Raw genomic sequence first — 12,246 nt, forward strand, 5'->3', positions numbered from 1 at the left:
TGTGGGACTTACAGTAGATCTACAGTGACTCTCTGACTGTAGGGCTTGCAGTAGATCTACAGTGACAATATGATTGTAGGACTTACAGTATATGTACAGTGACTCTCTGAGTGTAGGACTTACAGTAGATCTACAGCGACTCACTGATTGTAGTACTTACAGTAGATCTACAGTGACTCTGACTGTAGGACTTACAGTAGATCTACAGTGACTGACTATAGGACTTACAATAGATCTACAGCGACTCTGATTGTAGGACTTACAGTAGATCTACAGCGACTGACTGTAAGACTTACAGTAGATCTACAGTGACTGACTGTTGGACTCACAGTAGATCTACAGCGACTGACGTAGGACATACACTAGATCTACAGCGACTCTGACTGTAGGACTTACAGTAGATCTACAGTGACTCTCTGACCTTAGGACTTACAGTATATCTACAGTGACTCTTGCACTTCAGGACTCATGATAAATCTACAGTGCCTCTTTGAGTGCATAACTTACTTGGTTTTGCAGTAGGCGACCACACACAGTATGCCCACCACCAGTAGAGCCACACAAATACCCGTGATTGTCAGGACTCTTTTCTGGTAGAGTTCCTCAGCTTCTGTCAACACAACAGAGAGACGACAGGAAACAGTCAGCACCTGGATGTTGACTTTCACTCACGTGTTTCTGACTGTCTAAATTCTGAGTAGTTTGAGTCCTCCCCTTATCCCGTCTTCCGTAGATTTTGCTTGGAGAAATAATGTTTTATTCTGACCAAATTTATGAGCTAACGGCTAGTCTGAGGACAGCCGAGACCAAAGTGAAGTCAATAAATGTGCTGCTACTTTAAAAACAATTACAAATTGTTTTCTGTGTGTCTTCAAATAGCAGTAGCAGTACCTAGCTGTTGCACTTCCACTTGTAAAATGTGTTTAGGAATAAACACAAGACGTGAAACTGGTGCTAATGCGAAGGTTTATCAAACAGCAGGAACAAAGCTGTAATAAATCTTTACAGAGTGGAGTTATTTGAAGTTTGATCTACTAGATGTTAACTCTAATCCAGTCAGAAATGAACAGATAGAGTAATATTCCAAGATTTTCATTGGAAACAGCTGGAAACTTTTCATATTGGAGGTTAAAAGCTACTCAGGTTTAGAAAGCCAATCACAGCATCTGGCTGCTCAGTAATCCTAATCTTTCATAAAACCTTTAATCTGTTCGTGCTCTCAGTCGGTACAATAAAAGAACCTCCTTTTCACAATTATTCATGACAGTTATTTAAAAATTATTTCATGAAACATAACCAACATGATTTCCTTTTTCCAGAAAAGGGCTTGTGCAAGGTAGACCGTTCCTCCTGGAGGAAAATGACGAAGTGAACAGGTCTTTGATGAATAATGTTACAAAAACGAATTAAATTTACACATCTCCTATCATCTGAGATTTCCTTCATCCAGTCACCGGCAGCCATTTCACATCCATGTACCAATTTGTGTCAGATTTCTGCCGTGGTAAATAAATCACAGGAGTTAGTTTATCTGTAGATAATATTTCACACAGTGTGTCATGGACTGATAATGACTCTAAACGGAGGAAATGATACTGCTGCTGCAGCAATAACACAGTGTTCCCGTGGTCCGGTGCATGAACGCACATGTATAATTGCATGATGTCTGCAAGGATGCCTCTAGCACTCATTCTAAACTCCAGAGCATTGAAGCCCTTTTCTGGAAAAAATAAATAAATAAATACAATAAGGGGGGAACAGAAGACAAAAACTAACGGTAAAAGAAGTTAGAAGATTATAGAAGGAAAATTGGAAGCTCTAAATGTAGAATTACATGCTTTACAGGAAATAATTTGAACCGGCGACATACAAATTATAATTCAAACATTAAAATGACATTTGGGCTACAGGGTAATGGTAATAAAGATGGTAGAAACCACACATAAATCAAAAGAAAGAGAAAGCATGACAAAGAAACAGATATATGTACAAAGACGGAGGGATTCTGGCAGAGACAAACATGACACATCGTGCTTGTTACAGATGGTTTAAGAAACCAGGATGTATTAAAAAATAAATAAATAAATCACTTCTGGTATTGTGAGTAAGGCAGAAACTGGTTAACGTCTCCAATTTCATGTAGAAGGGTAATGACATCCATGTTAATGATGTTGGGCCGGGGGGTGGGACGACACGTTGCACTGATTGAGAACTCCTCACAGGGTTCTGATCACTCCAGAGGTGGATTGGTTAATCAGGGAGATTATTTGATTTAAAGATCACACCACAGGCACAAACAGGAGCACGACGACGGACGGAACGAGGCTAGGACTGAGAATCAAAATGGATGTTTTCATACCCATAAATTCAATCCCAAGATGCTCTGCCGTGACAGAGGGCGAACAGTTGGAAGAAAAAAATAACACAACAAACATAAAAAGAGACACAAAAGACCAGATTAGGAGTGGCACCTTGTAGCAAATCGTGAAGTCAAACCAAATGACAACAAACCCTGTTAGTCGCGATGTGAGACAAAACACGGGCATGCAACACACACACAACTACACAACGAACACCACTGCAGAACAATCCTGCTAACTTTAACAAATTATGACTAAGTGTTTTTTCAATCAGCTGGACGTTTCAACAGAATGTTGGTTTTATTGTGTGAATGCTGATTCAGCATTATTTTTAAAGTTTTCATGTTTTTACGATTCATTAAATTAAAACTTTCAGCTCATTCAGGAGATTTTTGGTTTGTGTAACTTATGCACTTTTAAAGTTTTTACTTTGCTCACAAATATTTTCTACACAGAAATATACCCAGATCTCTAATTCTTTCAACTTTGTTCCTTTTGGAATTTGTTTCCACCCTATTCTTTGTCTCTTTGGCCATCGCTCTGGGAGGAGTTCTGCCCGGCATTCGGGCGGTACTACAACCCGGGGGAACCGAGAGGCCAGCCGAGTCTGGGTGGACGGATTGGACGGCATCTGCAGCCAGTTTCTTAGGATCCACTGTGGGATGGACCTTTACAACAAGAGATCCTTCCTGTCTACAGCCATCAGCATCTATAATATCTCTTAATGAAATGAGGATAACGAGTTGCAACAACAAAATAATTTCCCTCTGGGATTAATAAAGTATTTTTGAATGTGAATTCATATCGTCTCTTACTTATAGCTTTAGCTATCATGCTGCTATTTTTAGGTAACACTTTTCTACTCATTTTAGCTATTATTTAGCTACTTTTAGCTTTTACGTAACTTTTTTTTGTACTTTTAGCTTTAGATACCATTTTTCTATTTTTATATAGCCCTTTTTACTACTTTTAGCTTCAGTTTAGCTGCTTTTAGCTTTTAGGTAGCCTTTTATAACTTTTATCTTTAGCTTCTGTTCTGCTTTTTGTAGCTTTTAACGACAGTTTCAGCTTCTGTAACAAATTTCAGAAAAGTCATTCAGCTCAGCGTTCTCGCTGCACTTTCTCAGAAAATGTGTGCGTTTTTTTTTCTGGGTTGTTTTATGTTTTGGTCTAAGGCAATTTTTTAATGGCCAGATGACTATGGAAGTTTCAGTTTCTTCGTTACGTAAACATACAGAACATTTCATTGAGAGTTGCTGCGAGGGGGGAAAATATGTGTCATCTCAGGAGATTATCGTGCCTTTCAGTTTTCTGCTCTGTAAAACTGCTACACTGTCAGTCGGCCGACACACCCTTCACATGAACAGGCAAGTTAAAAAAGCTGGTATTAGAAGGTGGGTTATCTCAATACGGCTGCTCTCTGTTGGAACTATTTTGCTGAATATGGAGAATTACAGCCGGACTTTATATTCTCCAACTGTAGGGGACGTTGCACCAATGAGCAGAATCCATAACTCGTAACTCTCTTGCTTTATTTTGTCTTAGGCAAGTCCCAGCTGTTCTTATGACAACAGGCTCTTATTAATCCAAGCCCTCATGGTGGAGCAGTGGAAACTGTCCTCCTTCGCTCACGTATCCCATGAGAATGGGCGGCGTACGTCCAGGAGGCGGCTCTTTAGGAATGCAACAGCTTGTGTGCAAGGGCTTGTTGCTCTTCAAATCAAGAGGGGGATTCATTCACCTCGATTTAGTGCCTTAAAGGTCCTACCATGGAAAAAAGAGCACTATTTCTTTGTGTGGCATGCACGCTCGACAGCTACGAGTGCATCGTGTTGCATTATTGCTTTAATACAAATATTACCTCAATTGGTTTTTACCTGTTTGCTTTTATATGTACAAACTTTGAACTGATGCAGAGAATTAAAACAGACTGGATGAGGAAATAAACGCCGTCCTTGATGCACATGCACAGCTGCACTGAGGTGAAAACAGAAAAAAAAGTGGGTGAGTGTGGAAAAACACACACACTCCCACATACTACTGTCTGCTCTGCCAAGAAGACAAGTGATTTCAGCTCAGTGCATCATGGCCTAACGTGAGACGAAATTACTTGTAGTTAGAGGAGGGGGGCGGGGGTGTAATTGGTAATTTAGTCTGTGCAAACATACAACAAACAGCATATGTTGGCTGAGCAAGTCAGACTGAGGGGATGAGTCTGTAATCAGCAGATGGAGACTCCAGTTTGTTACTTTGAATTGTAGCCATACGATTCTGCAAAGACCCAATGCTGAAATGTCTGCATCAGAGTGTCAGATTATAATCCATTAACACAAGATTATTTGTTTCAAGAAGGGTGTGGATGACGTGTACGACTGAGGCTGCGTTAAAAGCCATCAGCTGAAGTGGCTTGACTCCTGACTGTTTGGGCTCTCATTAAAAGCAGACCGCCTTGAGGGAAAGACCAATCAAGCTGTGGTCCTCAACAAGTCTTTTGGGATGATTTGGCAGTTGATGGATGTTTTTGCCAGTAGGGTTTGGACAAGTTGACTTCTCCCATCGTAGCTGTTTAACTAGGCTAGACTAGGTGGCTCCAGAGTTGGACGAGAAACTGAAGCAAGGCGTGTTAGCAACAAACGAGCTGAGCTGAACGTTCTGGTGGATCCTTAAAGTCCAACACACACCATTATAGTCCCAAGAGCTCTTTGGGGTAATCGTTGTTGTAGAATATGATGGTTATATCTTTGTTTGTTTTTTTGCATTTGGGCCACACAAGTGTTAAAAACACTTAAAAAAAAAAAAAAAAAAAACAGTCACGGAAACATCTGAGCACATGGCTAATGATTACCGAAGGCTGACGATGTCACACCAGAGACTGGACACTGGCTGTTGCCAATGTGCTTGCTCAGGATGGGAGCCTGCAACTAAGTGAAGATTCATCGCAATCTGCTGTTTCCTTAGATAAATAACTTTACTAATTGGCTTTTATAATGTATGTGAATGTTTCTGTTCAGTGCCAAGACGACTTCTATTGTGACCTGGCGCAATATAAATAAACTTAATTGAATTGAAACAGAGGTATTTATTTGTTAAGTCTCTATTATATTTCACTAGATATGTTGTATATAAAAACGGTGGTTGTTAAACTTTAAAATTAACATCTTTTAAAGTGAGGTTTTGTATATGTTACCTGTTATAGATAACTATGAATGACCTCAGTTTGCAGTAAAAGTTTTACTGACAAGGACAAGTCAGAGTGGGGAACAGACAAAAGTAGATTGATGCTATCTGAAAACAAATCCATTAGATACAATTTTTTTTTCATAGATTAATACTATGATTTATTTTGCATTACATGGTTAAAAAAAATAAGTCTATTATTATTCAAAAGCGCAAGTAGCAACGGCTAGCTGTACAACTACTGGTGCAGGGATATAATAGTTATACAATATTCTAGATTGCTGTGAGAAAAACAATAATTAGCAATGTACCATAATTGCTGCTGTACACGTCACACCACCATATAAGCTGCATCTGTCCAAAAATGTCTAATAAAGTGTAAAAAACCATGAATAAGTCGCTTCGCCGTATAAGTCGCATCTATTATGCGTCACCGCTGATGCATCGCGTTTGTTATGTATCACCTCAGACCACCTGGAAACGTGGGCCGGTGTTGTGCCAAAAATTGATTGGCTGCCAAATGGCGGCTGTGGAAGCGTGCACTGGAGGACTTTAACAAGAATTTAACAAGATTAAAAACAATTATTTGTTTGCTTGAAATTATAGCAAAGGTGCGTCTGAGTTGAACTTTTTCTTAATAAATGCACTGAAACGGTCAAATCAGCTGCATTTCAAAAATTGATTCACGGCTGCGGGAGCGCGCAGGGGGAGGACTCGCTGTGCATTTCTTCAAAATTTAACAAGATTAACATTTAAAAACAATAATTTGTTTGCTCGATGTTATAGTAAAGGTGTGTCTCAGTTGAACTTGTCCTCAATAAATGCACTTTAATGGTCAAATTAGATGCATTTCACCTGGGCAGCGAAATGCATCTGATTTGACGTTTGCTCCATGAGTTCCGGAGCGAGACGAAGATGGCGTGACATATTACTTGAGGGCCCTCTAGCGGCTGAAAATGGTAGTGTTCAATATTTTCCATGTCAGATGAATGAAATCATCAGATCTCAGACAAAAATTGGTTTATAAATATGGGAGGAAAAAAAAAGTATATTAGTCTCTTTTAGGGCTGGACGATAGGGCCAAAACTTTTATCACGATATATTTCTTAATTTCGGTCATAACGATATAATTCGATATTGATATAAACAATATAAAAGCCACAGAAAAACTACAAACTATACAAATAAATTAATGTTCACCTTTTATTTGTATTTAGCCTTCAAAAAAATTGAAATCACTGTCAAATAAACATAAAATTCTCAACTTTGTCAATATTAATAGTTTTGACTTTAAACAACAACTTTAAAATTGACAGCATTGACATTCGTTGTTAATGAAATAAACTTTTTGGGTGTCGTTACTGATGAGAAGCTGACATGGAAATATCATGTAAAATACTTAAAAATAAAAATAACAATCAATTGCATTACTGTATAAAGTAAAAGAGTTTTTGAATGACAAAGCTTTGTATATATTGTATAATGTAACGATTGTTCCATATGAAATAGAACAATTACAAACCCTATTTTTATTTTTACAAAAAAAGAGCTATAAGAATTATTAGTATTATGAAGTGCTATGGTCACCCAACAAATATATTATGTCATCAATTGAAATAATTAAAATGTTATGATTTAGTTGAATATAGTATTTTACAAGTCATGCATAAAGCTCATAAAAATATTAGCCCCAAATATTCAATTAAAATTTGTAAAAAATAAATATTAAAAAAGGAGAGTCAATATAACTTAAGGGAATGTAAATGTTTGTAAAACCTCCATTTAGAACTAGTGTGAAGGAGCTGTGTTGTAATTCAGGGAAAGGATTATGGAATTGTCTTGATATCACCATAAAAATTTCTAAAACAATTTATATGTTTAAAAAGATGTTAAAGTTGTTGGGGAAAGTATAGTACCAGGTGAGGGATACCTGAAGTTTTTGTGTTTTCAGCTTGGAGATTGTTCAAGTCAAGGTTGTTGTTTGTTTGTAGTTATTTGTATTTTTTAAATTAGGGGCAGATAAGAATTATTTTCTTCTTTCTGCAACATTTTCATTCAATGATTTTTTTTTTCTTTCTGATGAATTTGATTTATTTTAAATGAATGAATAAATTATACTTTTTTTTTAACATGCAGCGCTGGGGGTGTTTCAGGGACACATTGGCTCAAACTTTATTGTGCTTCATCTTGCGACTCAGCATATTCTGTCAGGTGGAACAAGTTAGATGCTCCAACCGCTAGTTAGAACGACTCTCCGTCACATTTTGCAGCACACTGACTGAAACCTGCAGTTTATTGGATCGTAGAAAGCCGAACCATTTCCAAACCAGCTAATTAGTCTTTCCTCTCTTATCAGTGATGTCATCTGCTTTCTCTTCGCTTGTGAAAGCTTGTTCAGTCACATTCTGACGATCACGGGCACTCATTTTGAAGTGAAAACTTAACGCGCGTTGGAGATTAGCCTGCTCACACTAACGCCTTCTGGACATGAGCTCTGCATAACATTACGTCACCACGCACTTAGGTAGTTGTGTCGCACTTTTTTTCTGTCCGGGTTGAAACTAAAGTGGCCGCTTCAACCCGAACAGAAAACGCTGCAATCCTATTGAAATATCGAAAATGTGCTTAAAATTCCTATCATCGTTATTGAATAAAAGTATATCGCAAGATTTATCGATATCGAATTATTGTCCAGCTCTAGTCTCTTTGGTGTATAAGTCGCAGGGTGTGCAAATTTATGAAAAAAGGTGCGACTTATACAACCAAAAAAAAAAAGGTACATTTAAAACGATATTTCTATGAATATTCTGTATCTGAAATGCTTAATATCAGAGTTGTTTTAAGAAAGCAGCTTTGCTTTGGTCTCGGCCTCACTCAGACTAGCTGTTAGCTCGTCAGTCTGATAAAAACTTAACTCTGTTTTTCCAAACTGAAGTTGCTCAAAGGGCTATCTGCAACATGTAAGATATTAATTGTTCCCAACAGGGTTGCTGAACATGACACAGTTGTGCTTCTTATCAGGGCATTGTGAGTGGAATGCATATTTAAAAGAAAAACGTAAAATGAAGTTTTGAGCTGATTCGATCTCTGACTGCAGAACTCTTGTACCACCTACAGTACCAGATAAATCATGCGTCATTAGTCACTGCTAATTGCTCCGGCTTGGCTCTCAGTCCATCGATCAGCTCGAGTCATGTTACACATGCTTGCACGTCGACTAAACGATTGCTCAAGCAGACACCTTTGGTGAGCTTCGAGAAATGTTTCTGTAATCATTTTCTCATTAGACTGTTGTTACATGCAGCTCACTATGTGCAAATCAGCTTCCACAAAGCATTTAAATTCACGACGCAGCTCACGGTGTGAAGATTTACCGCACGCTGTTGGTCTGAGAGCGCACATGCAACGCTCCGTTAGTTACAAATAACAGCACACAGAAACAGAGAGGACTAATCTACGCCAGCTTGGGACTGAGTCGTCGAAGGAGATACCCGTTTAAATATCAGGTAAACGACAGGACGTGGACTCAGTCTATACACCCAGCATGCACACACAACACGAGGACAGTCCGACACAGAGACAGCAGAGGAAGTCGACATACGGTAGAAACCGGCCATAACGTAGGTTTGACAGCGATCACCAGTAAATGCATTTGGACACCTGATGGAAAGAGAGAAAGCCACAGAAACAGAGGAAGGAGGAAGGTGAAAGTGAGGAAAAAAGAAAACAAGCACAGGAGAGAATGTGTAAGAAAAGTGAGAGAAACGGGGGAGAGGGTGGGGGAGAGAGAGAGACAGAATTAGACCAAACAGCTCAACTATAGACAGCAAAAGCAGAGCGTTCCCCGGTGACACCGCTGTGTGCGCGCTGACGTGCACAGCTCACTGCTACTTGACCTGAGAAGGAGAAAAACAATGGAGGAGAAAGAGCAAGAAAACTGGAGAGAGTGGGGTGCAAGGGGCAACAGGAGTCCACTGAGGTAACGCAGTGACAACTGCGTCCCTGTTCTCAGCTGCTCATATCAGGTGGACATACTTTTAGACGGATTGAACCCGGACAACCGCAGTGGATCAGTCTCTGAGCATCTCATGCCGAAGAATCCTGACGGACATCTAGGAGAAAGTAGACATGTGTTATGAAAATGAAAACCACAGGAAGTGAGGTGGGGTACAAAAATCCAGGAGGATGGCTCAGAGTCTGGTTTCAAGGTATACGATGATTTTCAATCATGATGTCAGCACCAGATTTACACTCACAAGAACCCACCTCCACTTCTACTTCCTGTTTTGAGCTGTCAGTCAGACAGGAACCACCCCTAAATCTTTCCACTTGTTGAAAAAGACAAAGCTGGATGTTTGAAATTCCTTTCTGTACCAGAAAAACACAAATAATTGTGTTTTGTCTGCTAGAGGAGTGACATCGTCTCTCTTTTAAAGTGTTTTGAAACCAAACGTGTGCGACAAACTCTTGAGTTTTCAGGTCGATTGGTCTGAAAATGCTGCCTTGCTACTTTCCTGCTGCTGAACCAGCTAACATCAGTGTCAGGATCTTGAAGGTATTTCACAAAACAAAAACAACAGTAACAAAAGAACATTCTGCAGAATATTTGTGTTTACTTTGGAACTACGACTACATTTAGCTGGTGGTTAGGCTATACTGTTTAGGTTTGCCACCCCAGTGTTCATTTCTTTAAAAAAAAAAATCAACAACAGCTTCTGGTTGTAGTTTGATCGTGAAAACATCAACAGCTGACAGATTTTCAAATCAGTGCCATGAGTAGATAATCTGGCAAATTTGACACAGAATTAACACTTAAATGAACAAGTGGTAAACCCATCTCTGGGGAGTTTGAATGTTAAATGTTTGTAGTTTTGGAGATGAGTGTTTTTCTGGACTGGATATGAACAGAGAATGAAGTAAACCTAAATGTTTTTGGTGCGAGATGTTCAAGTGAGGAGGAGTTAAACTGTGGAGAAGAACAGAGGGAGTCATTTCATTTTTTTTTTTTGTTCGAGGCAGAGCACATTGATGGATCCTGAAGAGTAGTGGGAGCAGTTTTATCCACCATCAGGTGCAATGGTGGAGCCCGAGGGTGGCCAATGGTGGCCTTGGCCTTCACAGAATAATCTTCTGCCACCCCAATCATTTGTGGAAACTAAATTTTAAGCATTATAAAAACTAGAAAACACAGTTTCCTCAAATGCTAGGTGTAGCCAGTTTACATATATATGGTAGTAGCCATCTTGGATTTTGGCGTGGCACTCCCACTTTTTGATAGGAACCTTTCTTAGATGCAGGCTCACACCCAAATGTAAATCGATACCTCAGTAGCTATTCATGTTCACAAGACGGACAGATAGATAGATGGATGGAGGTTGTTTCAAACTTACTTTTTCACTCCATGACGGGAGACAAAATGATCCTTGTGGCAACTCAAGCAGATTTACTCTATTTTGCATTAACGTGCAGTGCCTTTGTTAAATAGACTAATAACAAAATAAAACCTGTGCTCTGTCCTTATTTTTGGTATTTTGTATTATGAAGGGAAAATTAAAACTTAACTATGTCCTAATGAGGTTTCAAAAGATGAAATTGCTTTATAATATCCAAAATTCCCAGGTGCCTTCTCATGCACGTTTTAAATGTGATCTCAAAGAAACTCTTCACTTCAGTAACAATTATAGGTTAACAATTGTTATATAAATACCTGCAAATGGGAATATTAATAATTGTAGCCACAACATTATCTGATTTTAAAAAAAATCTATATTTCAAATTAGAGCCTAGAGTCACAGTTTTTTCTCATGGTTGTACATCTTGTTTTCTTGTGGTTTGGCACTCTAACATGTGGCTTTATGTTTTTATAGCTGAAGAAAGACCATCAGCACCATTACGGGTGCTGGGCGGGGCCACATTTACTCATTATAATCCCATTATGATGAGCTGTAGGTCTTTCAGGGCCACCAACGTTCTACTCACAGCTACAACTAGACCGCAAGTCCAACAAAGGTCACAGCTTGTGATTTACTGGTTTCACACAACGCCTCCCAGGAGCACCATAACATACAGCATTAAATCCCTCATCCTGACGGATGGCGGTAACTGCAGCACAGCACCACCTATGCACAGAGGAAACTTGGCTGAAGGATGAAAGCTAAAAATTTTCACTGCGTGATTAAAATATCAGAAGAGTGCACGGGGAATCTCCGATGGCACAGAAGATAAACATGTGACATTTAGGGAGGGAAATGAGTGCTTTAGCATGTGTGGGGAGATATGTCAGGGAGGATCTGGGTTTTACAAGGTTTCACCTCCTCCGTCCCAGAGGGATGCAGTGATCCTCGGGTTGGTTTCCACAAAAATCGCATCTCAAGAAAAATCATTGATCACTGTTTGTTCACAGTGTCTCCACAGCTGAAGGCCGTCCAGGAATGTTAGTTGCACAAAAGTTCTACAAAAGAAACTACACCTAGACCATAGAAACTACACCTGAACTATAGAAACTATACCTGTACATGGACCGTAGAAACTACACCTGAACTATAGTAACTACACCTGAAATATATAAACTATCATGGACCATAGAAACTACACCTGAAATATAGACACTATACATAGACCATAGAAATTACACTAAACCTGGACCAAAGAAACTACACATGGACCATAGAATCTACACCTGAACTATAGAAACTATACATGGACCATA

General features: G+C 39.1%; 1 protein-coding gene across 1 annotated transcript in view; it reads right to left on the minus strand.

The window, feature by feature from the left end:
* Positions 1-507: 507 nt before the first annotated feature.
* LOC119420592 (pro-neuregulin-2, membrane-bound isoform) overlaps positions 508-12,246 on the minus strand; it is a gene marked incomplete at its 3' end in the record, with an annotated part of 75,097 nt that continues 63,358 nt past the window's right edge. Inside the window, 2 exon segments of the mRNA XM_037688009.1 lie at positions 508-610; positions 9,573-9,649. Of these exon segments, the coding sequence (XP_037543937.1) occupies positions 508-610; positions 9,573-9,649 (180 nt within the window).

Source organism: Nematolebias whitei, chromosome 14, assembly GCF_014905685.2.
Source record: "Nematolebias whitei isolate Nwh7 chromosome 14, NemWhi1, whole genome shotgun sequence".
Classification (NCBI taxonomy): Eukaryota; Metazoa; Chordata; class Actinopteri; order Cyprinodontiformes; family Rivulidae; genus Nematolebias; species Nematolebias whitei.